Raw genomic sequence first — 27,847 nt, 5'->3', positions numbered from 1 at the left:
CTATAATTTTTTGGTGTATTCGGAAGTAATATTTATAGTTTTTTTCATCAAGTGGTTTTTAAAATTGTAATTTTTTTAAAATTTAATGGTTTATAAATTTCCTACACAGATAACTTCTCTAATTTTTTACTGGGATTGATGTCGGAAGATTGTGGAGTTATATCAATAACTTTTGAGCAATTGTAATGTAACCATGTGCGAACTTCTTCTTCTATGCGCACGTAACCACTGTGGTGTTGCCAGATGGCAAAGTGTTAAGGTAGCCCATTATACCTATTTCCCCTACATTCACTATGTGCCAGAGATTTCTCTCGGTGTACACTCAGCATTGAACGAACTCATTCCAAAGCTCGTAACATCCACACTTACACGCCATCTTCTGACATTCCTCCACTCATTCATGTTTCGAACAACATTCACTTTCAGTCCGTTTGGTGCTTTCGTGCTATCGAGATGTGTTTCGTTCGCCCTCTGTGCCAACACATTGTTATCGCACAATAAAGATCCGTTCCAACAGTAGCCCTCAAATTTGCCACGACCTATTTGGTGGTGGTTCGTCAATGTCTTGCCAGTGAACAAACAAAAGCCACATTGTATTCGACGATGGAACCGAATTTACGCAACACAAAATCGTCGCCCAAGAAGAGCAGCAAACAATCGTCATCCGTGGAAGATGTGCAAAGTGAGAAGGAAATTCAGCCCGGAAAAGAGCAAAAACCACCGAAGAACATTAAACGACAGCAACCGTCTGCCAGTGACGAACCCGAGAATCTTAAGTCACGCGTTTGTGATGATCGCGCAAAAGAAATCGAAAGTGTTATCAGCGATGAAGATGATTCCCAGCGGTTCATGATGCGATTCCAACTGGACGGAGCTTCGGTTGTGCTGTTCCTCCTCTCGTTCGTGACACGGTTCTACAAGATTACCCATCCCAAAGGGGTTGTGTAAGTTTTTGCCTTTTGTTGCACTTGTGAATGTTACAAGGAGAAACAATGTCTGTCTCCGTTTTTTTGCAGATTTGATGAAATCCACTATGGTCGCTTTGCATCGTTGTACCTGCGGAACACGTTCTACTTCGACCAGCATCCACCGCTGGGCAAGATGCTCATAGCCGGAGTGGCGAGCGCCGTCGGATACAGTGGGAAGTTTGAGTTTCCTAAAATCGGCAGCGAATACGACGCGGTATGTTAATATTTATCCGGTTTCCACGCAGCATTGGGCAACTTTTTCATAATACCACCACTAAAAACCATACCAGAACAAACAAAACTCGTTTTCGAGGGCCAGAGTTCACAGGCGATGTCGCGATTTGTTTGATACGAGCGCGCGAACCCAAATACGAGTGCTTGCGCTATCCGCGGCTCTGAGCTCTGGGTATTATGCAAAAATGGGAAAATGTAAATATCACGCCGGGTTGGACACGAAAGTGAAGAAGCTATGTGTGAATGATCTTCAAAGTTATGATTAGCGGGGAGGAAAAGTGGCTAACCTCGGCTAAACCGTCGTAAGGTGAATTGAACGCTGATATTCCATCTCGCGATAAAATGAGTATTACGATAATGCAACTTTTTCAAATTTTTTCAAGCTTTACTTGTTTAGGTTATACTTGTTTATCTTTGCTCTTTGATTTTGTGAACATATGATTTGTAACGAATGTTGAGAAATGAGACAAAATCATCGACATAAATGCGCCCCACAATTCTTTTAGAAGCCCCTTTTTTTTAAATAGTTGTGCATAATGCATGATAATGGTTGAATAGAATGAATCATCCAAAACCTAATTGATCTGTACAATTCAGAACAAAATATAATTAACGCATTTCATACTAACTGGACTGGCCATTGGCATCAACATTTCAGATTGAAGATTTAGACAATTCCCTAAATTTTTTTGCAAAGTCTTAGCCTCTTAAAAACAAAGAGGGAAGGAAGTACATTTTATTTTTTGACCAGAATCTTGTAGGATTTAGAGTTTTTGAGTTAAAAATTTTTGTAAAAAATATAAAACAATATAGGAGGTTGTGCCCAAGACACGACCGCATTGTTGACGTAGGGCTATGGTGTTTTCTTATTCAATTCGTTCGATTATAATATCGGATATTATATTCAAAAATAACTGTTTTGTAGAATGGTTTGGTCGCCCTGAAACGGTTATTTGTAGAATAAGTTGACGATGATTGATTGATTAAGGACTGAGGCGGGAAAAAAAATAAAAGGAAATTTAATTTCTGATCAGATGATCAGATGAGCCAATCACCTGGTCAATACTATACCTGCAGAAAGTTTGAGTTCCGCTCTCGTTATTATTGATTGTATTCGTTTTTTATTGTTTTCATAGTCTCGGTTTTTTTATATTTTTCTGGAAAGCTGAGGATTTTTCACATAACATATCTCGAAACGTTTTTTTTCGTTATTGAGTTATGATTTTCCAAAGTTAACCAATGGTCCAAAAAATCATTTTCCCCTTTTTTCCCAAAGATGTCTTTCTTCAAAAAATTATTTCCTTTGAACTACTGGACCGATTCAGATGATCGACATATCAAATTAAAGCCTAACTAACTTTTTTTGAAAAAAATAACACATTTGCCAATTAATTGGATTATAATCACATACATCCAGTATAGTCGCATACACATGTTGAACAAAAACTGAAAACATGTTAACTTTGAAAAATCACAACTTAGAAACAAAAATGAACACCTCTCTGGTATTCGGATATATTATGTGAAAAAACCTCAGTTTTCAGGAAAAAATATAACAAAATATGGCGCCCTTGGTCCCGAAACGATGTAAGCTATGAAAAACAAATATAATCAATAATTACGAAAACAAAATTCATTTTGATTCTGAATATAATATTTTTTAAACAAGACTAGCTCATTGGCTTTGATTTGATATGTCGATCATCTGAATCGGTCTAGTAGATCAAAAGTTATGATTTTTTGTAGTGGAAAAAATGAAATAAACAGATTTTTTGGACCATCGGCTATCTTTGAAAAATCGCAACTCAAAAACGAAAAAAAAACGCTTACCTGGTTTCGAGATATGTTGTATGAAAAACCCTCAGATTTCCAGAACAAATATAAAAAAAACTATGGCGCCTTTGGTCCCTAGACTATGAAAACAATAAAAAAACGAATACAATCAATAAGAACGAGAACAGAAATCAAATTTCCTACAGGTGTAGTATTTTTCCAAAAAAAAAACAGGTAATTGGCTCTATTTTGATATATCGATCATCTGAATCGGTTTAGTAGTTCAAAAGTTTTTTGAAAAAGAATTTTTGAAAAAAGTCATTTTTGGAAAAAAAAAAAGAGGAAAAACTTGATTTTTCGGACAACCCTAAAATTGAAATGTTCACCCTACTGAAAAAATATAAAATACGGGTCTAATGTTTTGCGATAAAGAACAAAACTACCACTTTTCACGAAAATCTGAGACCACTATATCGGTTTTGCATGGAATGGCTGTATAAGAATATGTTAGAATTTATATTTTCCCACTGGTCAAAATTGCTTTGGCACCAAAACTACAAATCGCCTGCCAAACCAGAAACTTATTTGGGAACTTTAACTTCTTTTCTGTTTTGAATTGTTCGTTGACATCTCCTCGATTCATCGCTGAATAAAATTCCTGATCAGGGAGTTGAGAGAAATCACACAATACTTATGTTTCGCCATTCATAATAAACCTTTTTTTTCTCAAAAAAAATTTGATTTTAACTTTCTTGTCCGTTATTTAGCTTCTATATTTTGTGCTGCGTTTTGATCAGGAACTGGCTTTCATTCTTCGAACTGTTCTCTCACTACAATTCTGTTTTACCGCTATTTTACGATTAGAGAGTCCAGGATTTATCTGTAAGCTACTTTCTTCACCGTTTCTGGATATTTAAATCCTTTCTAGCGACCCGCACCAGCTAGTTTATTAGCATTGAAGTTGTGTTTTAACATTTCAATCACTCTTGACGCAGTACTTTGGTTCATTTAGCTTTATTGGCGATTTATTGGACCATCGCGGATTTGGTTGTAATAATCGAATTAGGAATTCGTGTCTTCTCACTTCTAACGATATTTTGCTATCAATTGCTCACATATTGATAAAAGTCATATGAGAAATTATCAGAAATTCTCTAACGAATGAATCTCTTCAATCCGCTCATAATTTGCTCTCATATTTTTCGAGATAGAGCCTTCTCAAGTAATGCATTTTCATTATGGGTGCTTGACTTGTTCATGACTACGTCTTTCATTATGGGTGCCAAATCATCGTTTTTGCGAAAAACTAGCTGACCCGGCAAACTTCATTCCGTTCAAAATTTATTTTTCGTTATCAGGAGGAGGAGTGTCAAACCACTCAAGAAACGTTTCTTGTCTACTAAAACCTTCGCATGCCAAATTTGGCTCCATTTGCTTGATTAGTTTTCGAGTTATGCAGAATTTGTCTTTCATTAGAGAAGGGGGTGGAGTGTCTAACCATCATAGGAACATTGATTGCACCCTTAAACATCCATATGCCTAATTTGGTTTCGTCTGCTTGATTAATTCACGAGTTATGCAGAAATTTGTGTTTCATTGCAAAGAGACGTAATTGCAATTTGCGACGTAAATTCCACCCTGGCACAGTAAGTACACTGGTGATCATCGAAGCAACATCGTTGCCGGCGAGAGTCGAGTGGGAATGAATTGCCTTTCTCATTCTTCTCATTTTGTGTCAAATTTGATCCCCGTCGAACTGTGGACGCGAGCGAATATTTCACTCGCTGTGGATCTATCATTGCAATCTCCACCCCCCTTTCCGATGCAACATTCTCTTAGCTTTGGCGTAGGATTACGTCCTTGGGGTGCAAATTGAAAATCAAAAACCGAGTGCATCGTGAAAATTGTCCAATTTTAAACGATTATTGCTCAGTTATTTCATGATGGATTGATGAGATTTTTGCGTCAATCAATTTTGGCACTCCAGAACAATTTTTTACATTGAATAAAATAATATATGACATGAAACTAACTATCGAACAATTGAAAAATCGCAACCCCTATCCTAGTGAAAATACCCACTTCTGATTGGTCGAAATTGACGACACATGCGGCAGCTTATGTACTTACAATGATTGAACAGTTATTTCCTGACGGATTTACGAGACATTTGCATCAATCGATCTGAGCACTCCATAACAATTCATCACAATGGTTAAAATAATATATCATATGATACTAACTATCAAACAATCGAAAAATCTTCAAACGGAAATACCTCGTTCTGATTGGTCGAAATTGAAGATACACAGAAATCGGTATTCGTTTATTGTCTATTCATCAACAGGCTGTGAAGGCCCCAATGATGTTACTTATATCTAAACATGAATGTTACACTACATAAGTTCGTCACATAATAAAACTAACATCGAAACTAAAAACCTATGGTAAATTAAACTAGTTCAGAAAAAAAAGAGCTAAACCTCCGGCGAAGAAGCGTTCGGGATAAATGGAAGTCGTACAACATGGTCACTCTGTTGAATAATCTTTGCAAACCACTAAATCCACCAAACATGCTGTAGTTCGTACGTTGTACGGGCAATATTAGCATCGCATTATTCCGGAGAGCTCGAGGTCGGACGTTGATATTGATGTTCTCCAAGAGAACGGGACAGTCGATGCGTCCTTGCAAAACATCAGCTATGAACAGAGCTCTGGCTGTATCTCCAGGTTGCAGGTTAATCAACTGACAACGACTCTCGTAACTCGGTAATCGGAAGGGGTCCGTCCACGGCAATCTGCGGAGTGCATATCTCACGAACCTTCGTTGAACAGACTCAACTCTTTCGACGCCATTGTTGTAGTGAGGAGTCCAAACTGCAGAACCATACTCTAAAACAGAGCGAGATAGAGAGCAGTAGAGAGATTTGAGGCAGTAGATGTCAGTGAAATTTTTGGCAATTCTGAAGATGAATCCAAGAGTTCTGGTCGCTTTATTGACAATGAACGAGATGTGCGGTTTGAACGAGAGTTGCGTGTCCAATATTACCCCTAGGTCTTTGACTTCACTAACGCGCTCGATTTCTGAGTCACGCAAGACATACAATATGTTCTTTCTCGTGCGCGAGAACGAGATGACGGAGCATTTAGCGGGGTTTACATCCATGCGGTTGAGCATACACCAATCGGCGAAAGCATCCAACTGTCTCTGAAGGAAGTGACAATCTTCAATCGAGCAGACCCGAAGGTAAATTTTCAGATCATCTGCGTATGACAGTCGTGGTCCTTCAATCACCAAATTTACGTCGTTAAAATAGATAAAAAAAAATCAGCGGACCCAGATGACTACCTTGTGGTATGCCAGAAGTAGCAGCAAATAGAGAGGATTGACAGTCGCCAATAACGACGGCTAGTCGGCGGCCAGTGAGGTATGATTGGAACCATCGCAGAAGGTTGCCGTTAATCCCAAGCCTGTCGAGTTTGGCAACAGCTATACGGTGGTTCAATTTATCAAAGGCCGCAGTCGAATCTGTATAAATGGCGTCCGTTTGAGCGTATTGTAACATAGAATTGGTAATGTAGGAGGTGAGACACAGTAAATTTGTGGTGGTGGAGCGACCCGTCGTGAATCCGTGCTGGTCAGTGCTAATGTACGGCTTGCTGAGAGCGTTGAGCGGTTCCATAATAACGAGTTCAAACAATTTAGCCAAAGCGCAAAGCGAAGTAATGCCACGATAATTATTGACGTCCCGTCTATTTCCTTTCTTATGGACTGGGAACATATGCGATAGTTTCCAACAGGTCGGAAAAACGCCAGTAGACACGGAAAGCTGGAATATTTGGAGCAGCGGGGTCAACAAGTCATTCATGTGCGTTTTGAGAAAAGCTGATGGGATTCCGTCAGGTCCCGGATTGAACGACGCTTTGAGTTTCGAGAACGACCTAGAAATCATCTCCAAACTGATGTCAACTCTACTCAGGGTTTGGTTGGAGAGAGGGACGTAGCCAGCAGCATGCCTGATATGTTCGTCGCTCAAACTCTCATCGGTGAAAACGCTGGCAAATTTATCTGAGAATAGGTTGCAGATATCCCGTTGCGTAGAGGCCACGATTCCATTGAATGCCATAGACGATGGCAAACCGGCTGAATGGCGCTGCTCGTTGACAAATTTCCAAAACTGTTTGGGATGTGATTTGAGTTTTCTCTGTACACGACGCTGATAATGTAGGAAAGATTGCTTCGCAACACGTTTATATTCGTGGTTGATTCGCGCATATTGATATTGAAGAATTTGTGTGCGGTGTGTGGTGAAATTTCTCAAGGCGGCCCTCTTCATTGATTTCAGTCGTCGAAGCACACATGTCTGCCATGGTTTGCGGGATGCATGGTGGCATTTCTTTTTCGGCACATATCTATCGATAACATATGCCAGAACGTTGGAGAATGTTAAAGCTGCAGATTCGACGTTAACAATGCAAATACATCAAAGTAGGAACTTTTGTTCCCACCGAATTGTGTTCCCTAACAAAGACATCTAAACCAAGCTGCCTGGGAGAATTGCGGCATTGCAAACAAATGGAAGTAGGGGGAGCTTTTTGAAATTCGCATTGAGGCATGTAGCGTCGTGTTCCGTTGGGTTTGAAGCGAAAATGGAAATGTGTTGAATAAATAATCAGAAAGTAAAAAATTGTAAATGAAATTACCTTTTCCATTTTAAATATATTTTCTCTATACTAGAGTAACACTTTTTTTCTGGTGAGAAAACTTGTGTTCGATAATATTAACTATCTTATATTACATTGATGAGCTTTTTTTTTCTTTATTTCATCCATACATAACACAGGAGCCATCTTGTCCAGGGCCAAAGAGGGTGACTTTCATCATATCTCATTCCACTTTGGCATCTTCTATCGTGATACGCACCATCCAATGACTAATCACCATTCTTCTATCATTATCACTCGGTTATGAATACTGGTGGAGTGAACAAACAATACTTAACAACCAGACAAAACGGCCCTTCTTAGGGCCACCAAAACATTCCCAAATCAGTTCTGACCGAGATTTCGAGAAACGGTCATTCTCGCGATGTTTCATTTTTATCGTTGCATTTGTGTGTTACCGTGGCGATGCTCCGAAAATGGCTATAGGTGCGATATTGTTGGGGCACCAGTATCAACCAGGTTCAACATAGCATGTATACAGAGCCATACATTGGTGGCTTGAAGCAACTAAATATATAAATACTTCTAACCATTTTGCGCTATTCTCAAAAAACGGTTTCTATCAATATTACTGGCCTCGAATCAAATTGCATTACTTTCTCATGCTCGAGATAAGCGCAGCTGTCATTCTTAAAAAAAAAGTTCAGCTACTGGCAAGCGAAATCAAACTAAATTTTCTCGGTGCTGAATAAGCGTAATAAACCGTTTCTATTAATCTTAATAACCTCTAAAATTGTTACATTGCTTCATTATGATCAAGATTAGCGCGGATGTCAACCTTGTTGAAGGTAGTTTTGCGATTGGCACGCGAACCCAAATAACTCATAACATCCCAGCTACCTTGATGATTCCCCAAATAATTATGTGGCACATACCGTTTTGTCTCAAATTCCGAACACTTAAGCTTTGTTGGCCATTAAACAGTTTCTCATTACTCAAAATGGTACTTTTTCGCAAAATTAATGTGGTTTTTTGGATAGAATAGAACCTTTTCTTTCATTTGGCCATTATAAAATATATTTACAGATTCATATTGATGATGATGATGATGAAGATGATGGTCCCGCCTCCTTCCCCTACAGAGGTTTGAGCAAGACGAGTTATCTAAAAGATAATTTTTGTTTTTTCAACATTGAAATCAGTTTAGCAAACATGAAAAACGAACTGATTTTATTTACAGATATAAGTTCAAAAAATTGCAATGTCCAAAAAAAGCCAATACTCAGTCATGTCCGCCACAGAGCCGATACGGTCCCGACGAGGCCCTTGCAGCCAAGTGGTCCACCAGAGCACAAGTCCAACTGCCAGCCTTGTTTTAGATTGACTGTGAATACCCTCATTCAGAGAAATCGAAAAAATTTCCTTTACGAAAAATTCCTAGACCGGCGCTTAAAAAAAACTTTCAATTTAATATCCTTTATATCTGTGTCTCGCGCGCGACGCTCAAACTTTTGTAGACTACTTTTTTTTTTAACTAATACAACTATAAGAACGACAAAATAAAAATAAAAATAGTCCATCATCACCAAGATCATGACAGACATAATAGAGATCAATACAAATTTAAAAAAAGATGATTTAAAAAAAAATTAAATAATCTACATAATATAATCCGTTCAAAAAAAAACTTCGTCCGATTCATTGAAAATATTGAAAACAAACTGCAAAAAAAATGTCCACATTAAATTATCCGTTCGTATAAAACTTCGTCAGTAAAGATCTTCATCATAAAAATAAACAAAAACTCGTTCAGCTGTTAAGAGAACACAGCTTTTACATGTGAAATACAGTGCCTCTTAAATTCTGTAAGTGTTGTTGCGCATTTAATATGTCTTGGCATCGAGTTGAACACATTTATTCCTTTGAAGTACAACGAATTTTGTGAAGCACATGACAAGAAATTAGGTGTTCTTATTTCATTCGCGTTTCTAGTGTTATAACTATGAAAGTCACTTCCTCTTTCAACTCGATCACACAAATATCGAGGCAGCAAACCGTTAATTACTTTAAAAATGAACACCATAGTTAAATAAACAATTCTTTGCTTCACGGATAACCATTGCAGAGCGTCCAACATTAAAGATGAGGAAGTGAATCTGTTACATTTTAGTATCAACCGCATTATTTTGTTTTGCAAGCGCTGTAATCTCGATATTTGTGTGTCATTGGCTAAAAATAAAATGGAAGAGCAAAAGTCTAAATGAGGAGAGATGATTGATTTGTATAGCTGTATTTTGCTGCGAATAGTTAAATCGTTTTTCAATCGACATAAGATTCCATACTTCTTGGCAATTTTCTTGATGACATTGTCAATGTGAGTGTTGAACTTGAGTTTGTCATCAATAATCACGCCAAGATATTTAATGTCCCGAACTCGATCAATAGTCTCATTATCAATAACGATGGAGACGTTTTCATTTAAACGATTTCGCGAGATTACCATATATTTAGTTTTACTTATGTTCAATTTCAATTGCTTATACTTAAAATTTTTGCGTAACAAGCCGATTTGTACACTCTTTCAAGGTATTAGTTAGAACAGCTGATGATTCATCTAAATTACCGACCTCGAATGGAAAATCCAGGCTTCTCACTACGAGATTCGAAACAGCATGCTTCGAATATTTCCTCCAGCACTTTAATTTCACAACATCTTCGTTTACCACGAGATTATCTACAATATTGATAATTAAAGTCTCATGATCGGTTATTTTCAAATTGGTATCCGTGACTGTGTAAATAGTATCAAAATTGGAATAAACATGATCAATTAAAGTTTTACTGTGCCTGGAAATGCGCGTAAATTCATGTACTGTTTGTTTCAAATTGAAGTCGGATACAATCGGATACACGCTTCAAATGGTTCGAATTGTAGTCATCACGCCAATTAATATTGAAATCACCAGCTAATATATTCAATTTGCTAGAGTCAAGGAACATTTCAAGCCAGTTTTCTAAAATTTCAACAAAACGCAAGTCGCTTGAGCTGGGACTATAATACAAAACACCAAAATTACCCATCTTCATGCCATGTTCAACTGTAATGCCCAAAAACCAGTTACCATCAAACACTTCGTTGAGGCGAAGATTGAATTGAACTGATTCTCTGACATAAATAGCAACACCGCCAGTGTGCCTAGAATGTGATAAACACGCAGCAACATTATATCCCGGAATACTATACTGATCAAATGATTCTATTTCAACAATGTGTGTTTCAGACAAAAGGACTAGAAATGGACGCTTTTCCTCAACAATCTGATGTAACGCTACGTAGTTTGTTGACAGTCCCGCAATATTCAAATATAAAATATAATATTGGTTCACAATTCTTCTGGAACCTGGTTGCTATTTATTGAAATGCAAGCTGCTCTTTTTAAATATTAAAAAGTCTCTGATATACTAAACATTCAGAGCTAAATGCGGCATGATTGACGTCCAAATTCAATTTCCGTTCTTTATTCATTTTCAAACAATTAACACATTTCAACACAGTTGACTTGCATTCAGATGTCTTGTGTTTCTGACTACACCTTGAGCACGTTTCAAAATTTTGTTTGCAATCCGTGCTCTTGTGTCCAAATTCTCCACATTTGAAGCATCTTAATACATTAATCGCAGGAACTACGGAGCACCGATCGAACCCCACATTTACTTTTTTCGCGTTCAATAAACAGTTATATGTGTCAACATCTACTTCAATTACAGCAGTAAACTTATTGTAGGTGAAGCGTGGATTTTCGTACACATTTAAAACCTTTACATCTTTTATTTCGATGCCTTCATTCTGACTTCGGAGGTAATCAATGAAAACATCGGAGGAATGCTGATCGCTCATGCCCACGATTTTTAATCTGGGCACCGATATGGGAACAACAGCACTATACTTCTCACCCAAATTGCTTTCGATGTCATCTTTCACATTGTCTTTATTAGCTCCAGTTGCACACTCAACAATGATGGAGCCATTTCTTCCATTTCTGAAATTACTAATTTTGTGTGTTCTTGGATCTAATTTTGTCTTCAAATGCTTCCGAGTATCCTCGCAAGCTTGTTTGGACTCTTTAGGCTTGATTACAATAACCGGATGAGTCTTACGATTACTTTGCATGATACTAGTACTTTTACTATAACCCATTATCTTATTGTTGTTAGAAGTGTTCGCACTTTTAACAACATCCGCAAAACTTATTTTATTTTGATGTACATTATCATCATCATTATTTTGAAATTTTCGTTTCTTACGTTTCGGAATATTCTGGTGCGATTCAGAATGAACTGTACCAGGTTCAATGAGCAAGTCATTCTTTGCAGCTAAATTAATTGTTGCGCGTTAATTGTTAAAATAGAACTAGTCATAGATTCCAATTTCTCACAAATCAATTTTTCAAGAGACCCATTTACATCTTGTCTCAATTCTTCCATACCGCACTTTAACGCGCTGTCTATCTGAGCAGCGATCTGATCTCGCATGCCCGTAAGCGAGTCAGAGAGTGAAGATAATTTCATCACCTCTTTTTCTATCTTACGCACATCCGAAATAACATCGCTCTGCTCACCACAACCCTGGTCCGATAGACAGTCCAAGGCGCCTAGAAGTATATACTAAGGTGGGCCAACTTGCTAAAACCACTCTTCAGCCATCTTGGAAGTCTACTGTGTTTTGTTTGTAAACAAAACACAATACGCTATTGCCGAAGCTCGCTCGTGATCAGTCTGTCTCTTTCACGCTACAAGCAAATAATTCCCCTTCTACTTTCTTCCGTGCTGTTTTCATATACCGCTCCCCTAACCAACTTAGTGACGAAACGGCCTCACCTAGTACCATAGACCCGTCTTGAGACAGTCATTGCATTTGAACAATACATTTACATTATCCGTGATAAGCTTTGCCGTTGCTTTAGTAAGAGAAGTACAGCGGTAGTGGAACACACCGTTACACTTCCCGATACAGCAAACTGGCAAATCGCTTATTACAATCCCCAATTTACACAGAGAACATTCCATTGCCAATTCCAATAAAGATTAAAGCGGGACGCTATTACACAACACAACGAACACCATACAGAAAAGAGAAATAAAAACAATACCGCCACAGCTGCTATATGAAAAAAATAGCACGCTGGGGCGAACGAGAAAAAATTAAATAAACAAGAATCAGCTGATGTGCCTAGTGATCCCCGATTTTTTAAATTAATCGTTCATCAGCTAATCGAATACTTTTCAGTAGTTTGTTATTCGATACGATTAATCGCCTCAAATAATCGATTAATCGAATAATCGTTACACTGAGAGAAATAATTCGTTAGAATAATATTTCTCATTTACTAGAAAGCCATCTGGAATCAAAAAGACGGGTGGGTAATGTCGGGGACATAACCGGAGTGACGTAGGACTATACAAAGGGGACAGCTTTTGTTAAATATATATTTTAAATATATTGTTTTATTTTCTTCTCCTACGTGAATACCTACCTATCTACCTGAAAAATGGATTTACTGTTTACTCTTTATGAATATGTTGATGGTTCTGAAAAGAACCTTTGGTGTTGTGTTTTTGTTATCACTCGATATTCCCATCTTGTTCGGTTAAACCTTCCTGTTTAGCTATTGCGTTTGTCACTCGCCACAGCTTTCACAGTTGAAAAATTTCTTCCCATCCAGCTTGTGACATGTTGTTCAGTAAATTACATTTAATGCAACGTGCCGGAGAAACACTTTGCCACTCACTGAAACTAATTGTTGCCTTGATGAGCGCCGAACCGAAGTTGCTCTGTTCTTGATGAGGGTTTTCTGATTGTCGTGAGCAGCTTTGCAAGCCAACTCGAGCACTCCGACGGCCGGAACTCTATAATCGCTGTTAGGTATACTGGTGCTCCGGCACCAATCCGTTCGGCCTAGTTACCCTTGCGGAGCAATCAGTGAATGCGACCAACAGGGAACTGGAGACCTGCACGGTTCGAGTGAGACTTTGCCTTTCCCTTAACTTGTCCTCCTTTGTTACGTCCACGATGTCGATGCCGTACAACCACACGGGTTTACGGTTTGAAAGAAAATAAGATATTTTTTTGGGGTCCGCGTGTTTTATACTCTAGCGGTACACACTCACAGGATAGAGACAAATCGGCAGACTCAGCCAGAGGGGCGAGTCCAACGAGACGAACGAATGAGCGTTAAAAGGGAGCGATGGCAAAAAAATACATTCATTACGACTTGTTCGCTCGTTGGATTCACATGCAGGCTAAAAAGGGTCCTTTTCAGGATCACAAAATTATCTTCAATCTAAAGAGTTTATTGTTTTGTTATCACTCGATATCCCCATCTTGTTCGGCTAAACCTTTCTGTTTAGCGATTGCATTTGCCACTCGCCACAGCTTTCACAGTTGGAAAATTTCTTCCCATCCAGCTTGTGACATATTTTACAGTAAATTACATTCAATGGCACGTCGCATTACCACCACTCATAATTCATAATTTCATAATTTGGACCCCGAACTCTATGTTTACAAAAATGTCCAACTAAATATGTCGCAATACAGGTCCGTCCAATTAGCTAAATGTCGAGATAAGTGTAAATTACTGTACTTTCAATCTAGAAGCAATTTAAGAATCGGTGAAAATCAATAAGCTCAGAACAACTTCCAAATTCACATACTCATCATATTCTGGCAAACAAATTATGAAAAAATCAATTTGTGTTTTATTATTATTTTGGATATTGTTTTAGAAAGCATTGAACTGTATTTCCTAAACTCTTTTTTGGAAGGTTTAATGGCCCTGAAAAGCGCCTTGTTTTATGGAATGGTTCCAATTTAGAAAACTTAGTACTCGTGGTTTTGAAAAAAACCATTTCGAACGCCCTCGATGCCGCCTTGTTCTGGATTTGCCACCAAAGCAGTTTGTATAAAGAACAAACTTATTTATTCTGCTACCTGATGCCGTTTTGCGATTGCGTTTGCCACTCGCCACTCGCTGCAACTGCCTGTTGTCTTGATGTCCACCGAACCGAATGTGTTCTGTTCCGAATGCGGGTTTTTTTATCGTCGCGAGCAGCTTTGCCGGCTAACTCGATCACTTCGGCGGCCGAAACTATATAACGCCGGCTAGGTGGACTGGTGCACTGGTCCTAACGCGCTCGGCCTAGCTACCCTTGCGGGGAACTCCAGATCAACACGGTTCGAGCGGGATTTTGCCTTTCCCTTCACTTTTCCTCCTTTACTATTTCCAGACATGGCTGTTTGGGTTGGTTTGTTGATGTGTTGTGATGCGAACCGATGTGGTGTACGGTTTGAATGAGAATGATCGTTACGGCAGCGGAGCGGGGATTTTTAAGCAGACTGGCTGGCTAGAGAATTACGCATGTGTGAGACTGCGACCAATGTTTCGTTAATTTTTTTCTTTTTTCTTTCCAATCGTGCTTCATTCTATTTCGCTGCTGCTCTGGTTGCCCGTTTTGGTCGGTACGATTTGAGGAGCACAAAATGGACCAATCAAAAATGGGCACATAGTGCATTTTGACAATGCTTGATATTTTACAATTATTCAATTATTTATCTCAAGAAAAATGAAATGTTATTCGTTATGATAGATGCGTAGATATATTTCCTATCAATTGATGCAAAAACCTTTGCGATCTATTGAGAAATGCTCGAGTTATAAGCGTTCCATCTTCCATCTTGCATTTTTTCCTACTTGTTCAGTGCCTAGATTTCCATTTCACCCCCTATATCTTCCGGTTAGACGTAGTCCTACGTCAAAAAGTGTTCATCCCACCTGAAAATCAATTATTATCGTTCACGCTCCCTTAGACTCGTAAACGAAGCTCAATTCGCGTTGACGGCATTGAGCTTCGTTGACCAGTTAGGGGATCGTCAAAGATAATGATTGATTTTCGGGATAAAACTGCAGCGACCGTACGTTTTTTTTTCTCTGGGTTTGGATCGATTAATCGACGTAAATTATTCGTTCGCTTCGATTATTGGTTGCGCAGTATTCGTTCGATTAATATTCGATTTCTGTAGGAAGTATTCGATTAATCGATTAATCGAACGATTATCGGGGATCACTAGATGTGCCAGCTGTTTCTCTACTTAGCCTGATAAAAATACACAACGGGCACGCGATCGAAATATTCTTTCGCTGCACACAACAGTATTTCACACGTAAATTTTTTTTTCAACAATCACAGCACAAAGCACATATGTATGTCTACCATGATCACAGAAAAGAGGTAAAAAACTGAAAATATGTTTGATTACATTTGTCTCAAATTCCGAACACCCAAAATGCATTAAAAAAAATCATAGCTTTTGAGCTACTAGACCGATTCAGATGATCGATATATCAAATCAAAGCGAATTAGCTATTCTTATATTCTATTCTATATAACACTCCTAAAATTTTGGATTTTGTGCTTCGAAACTCTCAAATTTCGAATTTGGTAACGCAAACATTTTATCGCTGGTGTTGACAGTCGCTTTCATGCAACTGCTTAGTATTATAGGTTGTAGGCAGTATCGGTACCTGTGAATGATATTAAAATGAAGCCTATACCACAAAGAATGTCAGGATTTTTATTATTCAAATATTTAAATATTAAAGTTCACTACATTTACATTTAAAAATGAAGTGCTCGGAATTCAAGACAAAACAGTAAACTAATCGCCTTCTTCGCTATGTCGTTAGTTCGATACATTGATGCAATGTAAGAGGTACCAACGAAGTCCTTATGATGACGGAAAATACGCGATGTCCACTGCTTCGAAAATATAAAAAAACTGAAAATTTGCCTCAGCAGAGATCCATTATCCATACCCTACCTCAAATATTCCCCATCCGCTATCTCTCCTTCTTGTTTTTATTATCACGGCTGCATATTTTGCACCACCAAACAATCGTCCATCATAGCATCAAACAAGTACATAAGTAAGCACACAAAGCCATATATCGATGGCTTGAAGTGACTCAATATACATACATTTCTCTCCATTCTAAGTTCTTCTCAACAGAATCACTTTTTGTTGTTATTGCCGGTCTCGATTAGCGTAGGATGGATGACAGGTGGAGAGAGAAACCAAATCACATACAAAATTACAGAATAGATACTTGAAGATGCAAAACAAGGCAGAGCAAGTGCTGTTCATTGCTTCGGGTATAGAACGAAACTGAAGGTGTGCCTCAGCAGAGATCCAATATTTATACTCTAGCAAATATTCTCCTTCGTTGCTCGTTATTGACGGCAAGGGTAGGGAAGCTCACGAACGATGTATGTATGGAGAAATAGAAATGCTTCTAGTTTTCGTCAATTCAAACCGTTTACACACCTGGAGATTATAATATATAGCATATTAAACAAATCTAAGGGAATTTTCGATTCATTTGGTACATAAATAAAAATTTATCGTCAAAATCCGTTCTTAGCAAAAATAGTTATTAACGCTAACTTTATTTCATAAAAACGTGACCTATTTTCTGATTTGACATTCTCAATGAAAGACGTAGTCATATGTTAAAAAACTTTAACTGATTTCAAAAAGTATTCTAATTCATTTTTGAAGATTTTCTGTATGCACAGTTGCTTAAATGACCAATGTATTTAAGCCCACAACGTCTCGCTACCATCTGAGATGGTGCTGCTAACTCCTCGACGAGTTGGCATGAAATTCGTGAAATGCATTTTGCAAAAAATCCATAAGTGTAACTGTTTCAATGTATGCTTCGTCAAATCTCATTTTTAATCACATTGTAAAAATTGTTGCTACTTTCAGAGCGTTCCCATTTTTGCTTTCCGTTTTGTCCCTGCGCTGTGCGGAAGTCTGTTGGCACCTGTAATATACAGTATCCTGCGGCAAATCAAACTAAGTCAAAGAGTTTGCGTCATCGGAGGTCTGCTCGTTGTTTTCGGTAAGACGCATTCGAGTAAAACGTCTACCAGAATCTGATCCCAACTTTTGTCCATCCTTCCAGATAATGCACTGCTCACCCACTCGCGGTTCGTTCTCATGGAACCGATGCTACTGCTGTTTTCCAGCGTCGGAATACTGTTCGTGCTGAAATTCCTCGCCAGTGTCCCATTCAGCACTCGCTGGTGGTCATTCGGCGCGTTGGCTGCCGCTTTCCTGACAGCAGCCGTCCTAGTGAAGTACATCGGATTCTACAGTTACCTGCTGGCGTGCTACATCATTGGTCGACACGTCTGGATGCAACTTCCCGATCGTACCCAATCTAATCTCTATCTGGTGGTCAAAAGCATCTTGAAAGCAACGCTCTTCGTGACAGTTTCGCTCGCATTATACGTCGGGTGCTTCTACGTTCACCTGGATAGTCTGTACAAAGCGGGTCCACACGACAGTGTGATGACCAGCGCCTTCCAGGCCTCGCTGGAAGGTGGTCTAGCGTCAATTACCAAAGGACAACCCCTGCGTATTCAGCATGGATCACAGATCACCCTCAAACATACCCACGGACGGGTTTGCTGGCTTCACTCGCACGCCCATGTTTACCCGATCAAGTACGCGGATGGTCGCGGATCTAGTCATCAGCAGCAGGTCACTTGCTATGGATTCAAGGATGTAAACAACTGGTGGATCGTGAAGCGACCCGAAAAAGAAAACATTGCGGTGGAGGAAGAACCGGATTACATCGAAAACGGAGATATTATTCAGCTGGTTCATGGAGTCACTAGTCGGGCGTTGAACTCGCATGATGTAGCGTCACCGATGAGTCCCCTCACGCAGGAAGTTTCCTGCTACATTGACTATAACATCTCCATGCCGGCCAACCTGTTGTGGAGGGTCGATATCATAAATCCGAAGGATTCAAAGAATCGGTGGAATGCAATAACCTCTCAGGTGCGATTGGTTCACGTCGATACTTCAGCTGCGCTGAAGTTTACGGCAGAACAGCTGCCAGATTGGGGGTTCAATCAGTTTGAGGTTGCTGCTGACAAGAGACAGTTTACCATTGATACGATATGGAACGTCGAAGAGCATCGCTACACCCAGGACAAGGATAAGAAAGATGTGCTGGAGAAATTACTGAAGACCGAGATGATCCCAACTGCACCTACGAAGTTGTCCTTCTGGGAGAAGTTCTCCGAGTTGCAGATGAAGATGCTGCTGCACGCGGAGAAGTTAGAAGGCCATATGTATTCGTCGGAACCGTTCGAGTGGCCCTTCATGGATAAAGGTATCGCCTATTGGGTGGATAACACTTCAAACGCTCAGATATTCCTCCTCGGGAATTTGGTCATCTGGTACTCGGCATCGCTTGCCCTCGTTGCATACGTTGGTCTTCTGGCATTCTACTTGATCAGACGACGTCGTCGTCTGTTCGATCTGGACGAAGAGGAGTGGAAAAGGTTCCGTTGTGGTGGGGAAATCTTCCTGGTCGGCTACTTCACCCACTATCTCCCATATTTCTTCGTGGAACGCACGCTCTTCTTGTACAACTATCTGCCGGCGCTGCTGTACAAGATCCTCCTGCTCTGCTTTGTGCTCGAGCACATTCAGCTGGTGCTCAGGAAGTTCGTCAAAGTGCGACTCGTGTCGATGATCTTTAACGTCATCCTCGTGGCCTGGCTTTCCGGGATATTCTACTTCTACTCCAAATACAGCGTGCTTTGTTACGGCACTACGGAACTCAGTGCGGATGATGTACTCAAGATGCGGCTTAAGGATACCTGGGATCTGATCGTTCATAAAGCTTGAATGAGAGATTGATAAGTTTTATGTTTTCGAATCAAACGATTATAAAATACTCGTTTTACTATACTTGCAATAGTACGCATAGCGTATTATCCTTTTAGACGGTGAAAAAAAATAAAAACCAATTATTTCAAAACTAACTGAATGTGTTTTCGATTGTGTCACATTCACCCTAAAGACAGTTACCCAAATGCCAATCACCCGAATGTAACAAATACCCGAATGCAATATGTACCCAAATGCATTATATACATCTATATTCAATTAGAAACTTTTTTCATATTCAGTCCTGATAAGCGTTATTAAAATGATAATATTCAACAGTTCGGCTGAAAAGTTTATAAGGTAACACAGTAAAACAATTTTTTTTGCAAAATTCAATTTTATTATTCAACATAATTGCTTTCAAGGGCGATACGGCGATTATAGCGGTCTTGCAACTTTTCGATATCATTTTTATAGTACTCTTTCGGTTTTTCCTCAAAATAGACCTCAGTTTCGGTAATCACTTCATCATCGGTCTTAAATTTCTTGCCAGCGAGCATTCTCTTCAGGTCTGCGAACAGTAAATTGTCGCTGGGGCCCAGATCTGGAGAATACGGTGGATGCGGAAGCAATTCGAAGCCCAATTCATGCAATTTTGCCATCGTTTTCATTGATTGGTGATTTTTCCATTTTTTCACATTAACAGAAGTTGCTTCACTATCAATGCTGTAACTCACGAACCAATCAACCGTCTGCTGTAAAATTTTGACACGTATCCATTGAAAGATGGTGCTTTGTGATAGTCAAATAGATTTTTGCAAGAGGCGCTATCTAGACGTCAACTTTAGGAACTTTTCAGTCGAACTTTCAAAGGGTGTGTCACATCAAATTGCATCACGGAAAAAACGCTGTAGAAATTCGCCCAGTAGACCGATCCTTTTGAAAATTTTAGAGAGTAAAATAAAAACTATTAAACAACTTTTGGCATTTTCTTTTTATTCATACTTCGAGCCCAAGCCCGTATGTTCGCACCTTCCTCTTTACCCCGTCCATAAGGTTCTGTACAACGTCAGGTTGTAGTTTTTTTTTAACTGAAATCCATTTTCTCTTGAAGTCCGCATCTGATTTGACAACTTTTGGGTTCTTCCGGAGGGCCTGCTTCATAATCGCCCAATATTTCTCTATTGGGCGAAGCTCCGGCGCGTTGGGCGGGTTCATTTCCTTTGGCACGAAGGTGACCCCGTTGGCTAGGTTTCTTCGTCCATTACCAGGCAATGCGGCTTCGTCAGCATTTCGGTGTACAGCTTCCGGGCTCGCGTCTTCCCCACCATGTTTTGCCTTTCGTCGCGGTTAGGAGCCTTCTGAACCTTGTATGTACGCAGGCCCTCCCGCTGCTTGGTCCGCTGGACGAATGAACTTGACAAATTCAGCTTATTGGCGACATCCCGGACCGAACTTCTCAGATCACGTCTAAACTGCTTAACTACGCGCTTGTGATCTTTTTCACTGACGGAGCATCCATTTTTGCCGTTCTTCACCTTCCGGTCGATGGTTAGGTTCTCGAAGTATCGTTTTAGTACTCTGCTGACCGTGGATTGGACGATTCCCAGCATCTTACCGATGTCCCGATGTGACAACTCCGGATTCTCGAAATGAGTGCGCAGGATTAATTCACGACGCTCTTTTTCGTTCGACGACATTTTTCCAAATTTACGAAAAATTGACAGTGAAGCATGGCTAACGTGATCTATACACTCTTATCTGATTATAAGCGAGAGCTGAAGATATAATTCCTAAAAATTAAATTTCTACAGCGTTTTTTCCGTGATACAATTTGATGTGACACACCCTTTATACATTGACTGGTATCCAGAAGCTCGTATTTTGCGTGGAAAGAGCAAAAACGAGAAAAATCGGCGTTGCATACTATATTTTTCAAAGATGTGAAAAAGATATAAGGTACACCGGGGCAAGTTATAACGGAAATTATAACTTTTACTAGGAATGATGGATTGACGTGTTAAAAATATATATAGTAATCATTACATTTTAACCCACCTTATGACAGTCAATACCAGAATATTGGGATGCCTTAACGCAATCCGCGCCTTTGTTTACTTTTCCTTGTTCCGTGAAATCAAAACAAACATTTTTGCGCGCTAATTAATCGGTCCTAAAACACTGATTTTTTCAAAAATATAGCTAGGATCGCACAATAGTTAACCAAATAAGGATAATGAAGTGTAGTGGTTTTGAAAACTAAACTGAAAAATCTTTTTGGGAATAGCTCTGAACTTTTAAACTCACCCCATGTTTTTTCAACCCTGGGGTATGTTGAAACCAGTGAAAGTTGACTATTTTTTGAACATTGCTGCAAATTCCGAACGTTATTTGTCGCTGATTGTTGTATGAATGAATGTTGATAAATTCAAAAAATAATAATGATTCATATTTCGTTCGTCAGTATGTTCTACATAATTTATGAATACACAGACATGATACAAGTAAAATTGGCTAATTTTGCAACTAGGGGCCGTAAAAATATTACGTAACGCGTGAAACGTAAAAATATTTTTTCACTATTTAGACTCCCTCTTCTCTATATAACATGTAACAAAGGGTCATTTGCATAAAAATGTTTAGATTTTGTTGGATTTATTTCTAAACAAGTTTCCACAAGCCATCCTTTCATTCCTTTCTGAGCGCTTTACGTTATATTTGAATATTTGAATGATCCCTCATCAACCTCATAAATGACCGTTTTCAGTGGCTCTACTTTGACAAGAAAGCGTCCAAAATAGTATTCTTGTTATTATTGTTTCGTATAATAATTCCTAGTATGTAGTGTCCATTTTGTGTGTATTAGACTACTCCCCCACATCTCACGTGTACCAAAACCCTTTTTCCAAATGTTTATATGTAATTTCTTAAATTTAGTATTTCATAAATTAGTTGTAGACAGTTCGAGAAGCAAAACCGCACATTAAACTCATGATAGTTCCGCGTTTCAACTTACCCCGCTCTACGGACATGTTGAAAAAGGGAATATGAAAACGAAACATATTCGAAATTGATATGTTTCGAAACGCCCAGTGTGAATCCCTATTTTTTATAGAAACTCATCTGTTATATCTTGTATATGCTGCAAACAGATTTCAATTTAGTGATTTAGTGATTTTTTAAGATAACTTTCAAGTTGAACTCCGAAAAAATCGTTTCAACTTGCACCGGTGTACCTTATAGTCTCACTTTTATATTAATGAATTTATTAATTTTTTATGAATGTAGGACTTTCAAATTCGATTATAAACTTTAAAAATTTACAAAAAAATAAAAATCTCTATATATATGTATATATGATTGGATTTCTGTCTGTCTGATTCTTATGGTCTCGGAAACTACTGAACCGATCAACATGAAAATTGGAATGTAGGAGATTTTGGGGCCGGGGAAGGTTTTCGTGATAGTTTGAGACCCCTCCCCCCTCTCTAAGGGGGGACTGCCATACCAATGAAACACAAATTTCTGCATTACTCGAGAATTATTCAAGCAAATGAAACCAAATTAGGCATATTAATGTTTTAGGGTACAATAAATGTTTCTACGGTGGGCAGACACTCCACCCCCCCTCTCGAAGGGGGAGCTGTCATACAAATGAAAGACAAATTTCTGCATAATTCGAAAACTAATCAAGCAAATGGAGCCAAATTTGTCATGTGAATGTTTTAGGAGACACGAAACGTTTCCATGGTGAATAGACACTCCTCCCCTCTCTCTCTGAAGGGGGAGGACTGCCATACAAATGAAGCATACATTTCTGCACAATTCAAGAACTATTCAAGCAAACGGAACCAAATTTGGCATGTGGAGGTTTTAAGGGGCAAGAAACATTTCTAAGGTGGTTCAACACTCCTCCCACCTTTCTGAGGGGGGCTGTCATAGAAATGAAACACACATTTCTGCATAACTCGAGAACTAATCAAGCAAATGAAATTAAATTAGGCATATGGAGGTTTTAGGGTGCAATAAATGTTTCTATGGTGGTAAGATACTCCTCCTGCTCTCGAAGGGTGGGCTGTCATACAAATGAAACACAAATTTCTGCATAACTCGAAAACTAGTCAAGCAAATGGCATGTGAAGGTTTTACGGGACACGAAACGTTTCTATGGTGAATCCTCCCCCCTCTCTAAGGAGGGCTGTCATACAAACGAAACACAAACTTCTGCATTACTCGAGAACTAATCAAGCACAATTTGGGATGTGAAAGATTTTGGGTATGTGAAATAATTCTATGATGGTATGACACCCCTCCGCACTCTGGAATGGAAAAGATGTCCCATAAAAATATTACACATATTTCAACCAAAGATATTCCAACCAAGCATGACAATTGAAAAATTTCGGAAAACTCTGAAGGAAAAAGGGAAAATTCGAAAGATTAAATTCCCATATGTTCTACAATTACATAGTGACAAGTGCTGTTAGTCCATTTGATGTTTGCGCTAGCGAAATTGATCTTTGTTCAAAACTGGAAATGGATTTTAATGTGATGAAACGCACTCATATATAGGGTTGGGGAAAAAGAAATGTCGTATTTCTGATCGAAATTTGACGCTTCATTTAACATACTTAAAATTATCCAATTTTAGTCAAATATGTGCCGTTTTGTTCGCAAATTTGTTGCCATTTAGAAGGCAACATCATTATCCCCCCTTATAAACCCCCCCTCACCTTATTTGCAAAAAACTCAGACAGCCAGTTTTCGCAAGCCTCTTTTGAGGCCAACTTAGTATTACGAAGATCGTTTTGCATGGACCGGAAGAGATGATAATCACTTGGAGACAGGTCCGGACTATACGGTGGGTGCAATAGGACATCCCATCCGAGCTCCCGCAGCTTCTAGCGGGTCATCAAAGATGTGTGAGGCTGAGCGTTGTCCTGGTGGAAAACAACACCATTCCTATTGATCATTTCTGGTCGCTTCTGGTCAATCGCCTGCTTCAAACGGTCACGCTGCTCACAGTAGAGAACCGAGTTAAGAGTCTGGCCATAGTTGAGCAGCTCATAGTGGATGATTCCCTTCCAATCCCACCAAACACACAGCAAAACCTTCCTGGCCGTCAATCTGGGCTTGGCGATGGTTTGGGCCGGCTCACCGCGCTTCGACCACGATTTTTTTCGCTTTAGGTTGTCGTATGCGATCCACTTTTCATCACCAATCACCATCTTCTTCAAAAATGGGTCGAGTTCGTTCCGTTTCAGCAGTGCATCGTAGGCGTTGATTCAGTCTGAAAGATTTTTTTGCGTCAACTCGTGTGGCACCCATTCATCCAGTTTTTTTGGAATCCAATCTTCTGCAACTGGTTCCAAACGGTTTAATGATCTATACCCAGTTCCTTGCGAATCGAGCAAGTGCCGCTCTACTTGAATGATTTCAACGATTTTATCGGTTTCCACGACGATTGGCCTACCAGTACGGGATGTACCTTCGACAGCCACTACGCCAGAACGAAATCGATCAAACCAACGCTGTGCTATGCGAATCGTTACAGTATCGGGTCCATAAACTACACGAATTTTTTCGGCCGCCTTCGTTGCAGCTTTACCTCGCACACAACACAGATTGTCGTCTTTAAATAGCCGTATAGTATGACCCGATGCGATAAGTACAACACAAGATATGTTTAAGTGTTGCCATATATTGACAATATACGACATTTCTTTTTCCTCAACTCAATATATAGCGCCCTTGGTCTCGAGACCATGTAAACTACAAAAAACAAATACAATCTATATTTACAAAATCAAAATCCGAAATTTTCGCAAGTATAATAAAACATGATAGCTAATTGACTTTCATTTGATATGTCGATCATCTGAATCGGTTCAGTAGCTCAAAAGTTATGAATTTTTGAAAAAAAGAGGATCTTTCGGACCACCGTAAAATGAAAAATGGGCACTCTAGTAAAAAAATAAAAAAATACGGGTCTAATATTTTGCGGAAAGAAACAAAACTACCACTTTTCAATCAAAACAATTAAAAAATCACCCGTCATCTATGCTGATGATGATTCTCCCGACTCATGTCTAATCACTGTTCGTTAGACGCCTACTATTTCGTTTAATCTTGCCGACAGCAATCTCTGCGTTTGTGGCCATGGTTACCACGACATCGAACACGTTGTTTGGTCGTGCGAGTTGTATCTCGTCGCCAGATTGAATTAAGAAAACTCCCTTTGGGCTCAAGGAAAGCAGCCCAATGTGTCGGTGAGAGATGTGTTGGCTCGGTTAGACCTTGATCACATGTCCCAAATATATGTTTTCCTTAAAGCTATCGATCTTCGAGTGTGATTGTTCATACATTCTTTTCGCCTCCTCTTCGTCCTTCGCGAGCTATCGGTTCCCTTCCTACTAACATTAGAATAAGTTAAATTGCAAATTCATATTAGATGTAAGGATAGTTTTAAGAATTGAGTGTGAATGAGAATGTGAGTGTGAGTGAGAACATTATTACAATCACCTTACATCCCATACTTTTTCTAATGAAAATGTGTCACCATTCTAAACTCGAGTCGACCGCGAGTAATCGGTTTCCTATTTAATTAACCGTAGAATTAAGGAAACATGTTACTAAATGCTAGTAGGAATATAGTTAAGAGTTTGGCTCCTTTAAACTTATGTAACGGATCCTGTAAAAATGAAAAAAACCCTGATGATTGATTGGTAATGAAATGATAATTGCTAATGGGCTTCCATGTGAAACAAACAGATTTTTAGAATAAAACGAATGCTTCTGACTTCGCATTTACTAGTCTGATAGAGAGTTTTTTTTTCAAGCATAACATAACGGTTGTTTAACTTAATTTTGGTTGTGCTAACGTAAGGACATTTATCACTATTCACTCACGAGACGCGACTCGGAACTAGGACACAACACTTACAATCCTTACAAACATTAAAAGGGTTATTACCTTTTTCGTCGACTGGTTTTGGACTCGATGTTGCCCATTTACTGAACGGTGTCCGTTTTATGAATTGCTTGAAACTTTTTTTTACTATATAACTAAAGAAATTCTCATTTTTAATTGAACACAACATCGCGCCCGAAACCGGTCGACGAATAAAGTAATTTTAACCCTTTAATGTTTGTAAGGCTTATAAGTGTTGTGTCCTAGTTCCGTGTCGTGTCTCGTGAGTGAATAGTGATAACGGGTTTTCTTCAAGTAAATGTGGGAAATGGGGCCGTGCTCAACCGTACGGTGCAAGTTGGTGGAAATGCTCTCACAAGAGCGCTGGACGGCACTGACAACCATCTTCAGGATCCTCGTGGTCAGCTGCTTGGTGTCCGTAGCCCACCTATTAGTCTTGTACACCAGGGCACTGAGGGAGCCCAAAAATCCTCGATCGGACGGCACTAGGGCAAGTTGGTCGGGCTCCTCAAACTTATGCTTGTATTTGTACTTTAACCCGGTGTCACGCAAAGTCGTACCGTCCTTGTTGTCGAAAAGCTTTTTCAGAGATTCCTTCTTCTTTTCCGTCACGATCTTCGCCGGACCGCCACCAGTCACCGCTCGACGTTCCGGGATCCGATAAACAGTGCTCATCGGCACATTCTAGTCCCGAAAGTGGTCTAAAGGGTGTGTCACATCAAATTGCATCACGGAAAAAACGCTGTAGAAATTCTCCCAGTAGACCGATCCTTTTGAAAATTTTAGACAGTAAAATAAAAACTATTTTTTTTTTTTTTTTTTTTTTTTTTTATAAATACGTTTATTTGTCTTTTTTGTTTGGTAAAAATTTATTTACATGGTTGATTCATTCTCGACTTCAAAACTAAATTTCAACTCATCTATATCAATCCTACCATTACTACTATCAATGAAGGTGATATATGTCAATAACAGTTTCATTATCAAAATTCGTTCATTTGTTTCAAACCCCTCCAACGACGGTCGAAGGAGATCCTCTAAATAGAGTGCGCGTTGTCTACCAGATACCACTAGCAGCTTTTGTTGTAGCACATTGAAAGCATCTCGTACTCTCCGACAGCCAAAAAATTTGTGCTGTATTGTTTCCACACTCGAAGAACAGTGTAAGCAAGTTTCATCGTCCGTTCTCCTCATAACGAACATCAGACGCCGGTGCGAGAATTTTTCGTTTACCCACATGTAAAGAAGACTACGTTGTGAAGGCAATAACTTCCGAATAGCAATATTCTTCCACACACGGGGCCAGTTAATTGCAGGATTTGCTATTTCCACTTTCGGTTTTGCTGTACGTTCTATGAAGAAACGATGGATGAGATTGGCGGAAGGCTGCTCTCGGATTTGGAAGGGGAAATTTGGATGATGATTTAGGATAAGCTTTAGGCAAGGAAGGTCTGAGGGGGGGACGGTTGTTTGGGAGAGGAAGGAATTGTAATAGGGAAGGGAGCTCATTTCGTGTAGGTGCCGATT

The 27,847-nt window shown here is 39.3% G+C and overlaps 1 protein-coding gene across 1 annotated transcript; it reads left to right on the top strand.

Moving 5' to 3' along the window:
- The first annotated feature begins 439 nt into the window (after nucleotides 1-439).
- Nucleotides 440-19,521, top strand: LOC129770722 (protein O-mannosyltransferase 1). The gene is made up of 4 exons (XM_055773734.1): nucleotides 440-944; nucleotides 1,017-1,182; nucleotides 17,467-17,602; nucleotides 17,666-19,521. The coding sequence occupies exons 1-4, from the start codon at nucleotides 604-606 to the stop codon at nucleotides 19,405-19,407; spliced, it is 2,385 nt and encodes a 794-aa protein (XP_055629709.1). The 5' UTR covers nucleotides 440-603; the 3' UTR covers nucleotides 19,408-19,521.
- The last annotated feature ends 8,326 nt before the right edge of the window (nucleotides 19,522-27,847 follow it).

The sequence above is a fragment of the Toxorhynchites rutilus genome, chromosome 2 (assembly GCF_029784135.1).
Source record: "Toxorhynchites rutilus septentrionalis strain SRP chromosome 2, ASM2978413v1, whole genome shotgun sequence".
Lineage (NCBI taxonomy): Eukaryota > Metazoa > Arthropoda > Insecta > Diptera > Culicidae > Toxorhynchites > Toxorhynchites rutilus.
The sequence above is the reverse complement of the archived record's forward strand: the minus strand, read 5'-3'. Positions and strand labels throughout refer to the sequence as shown.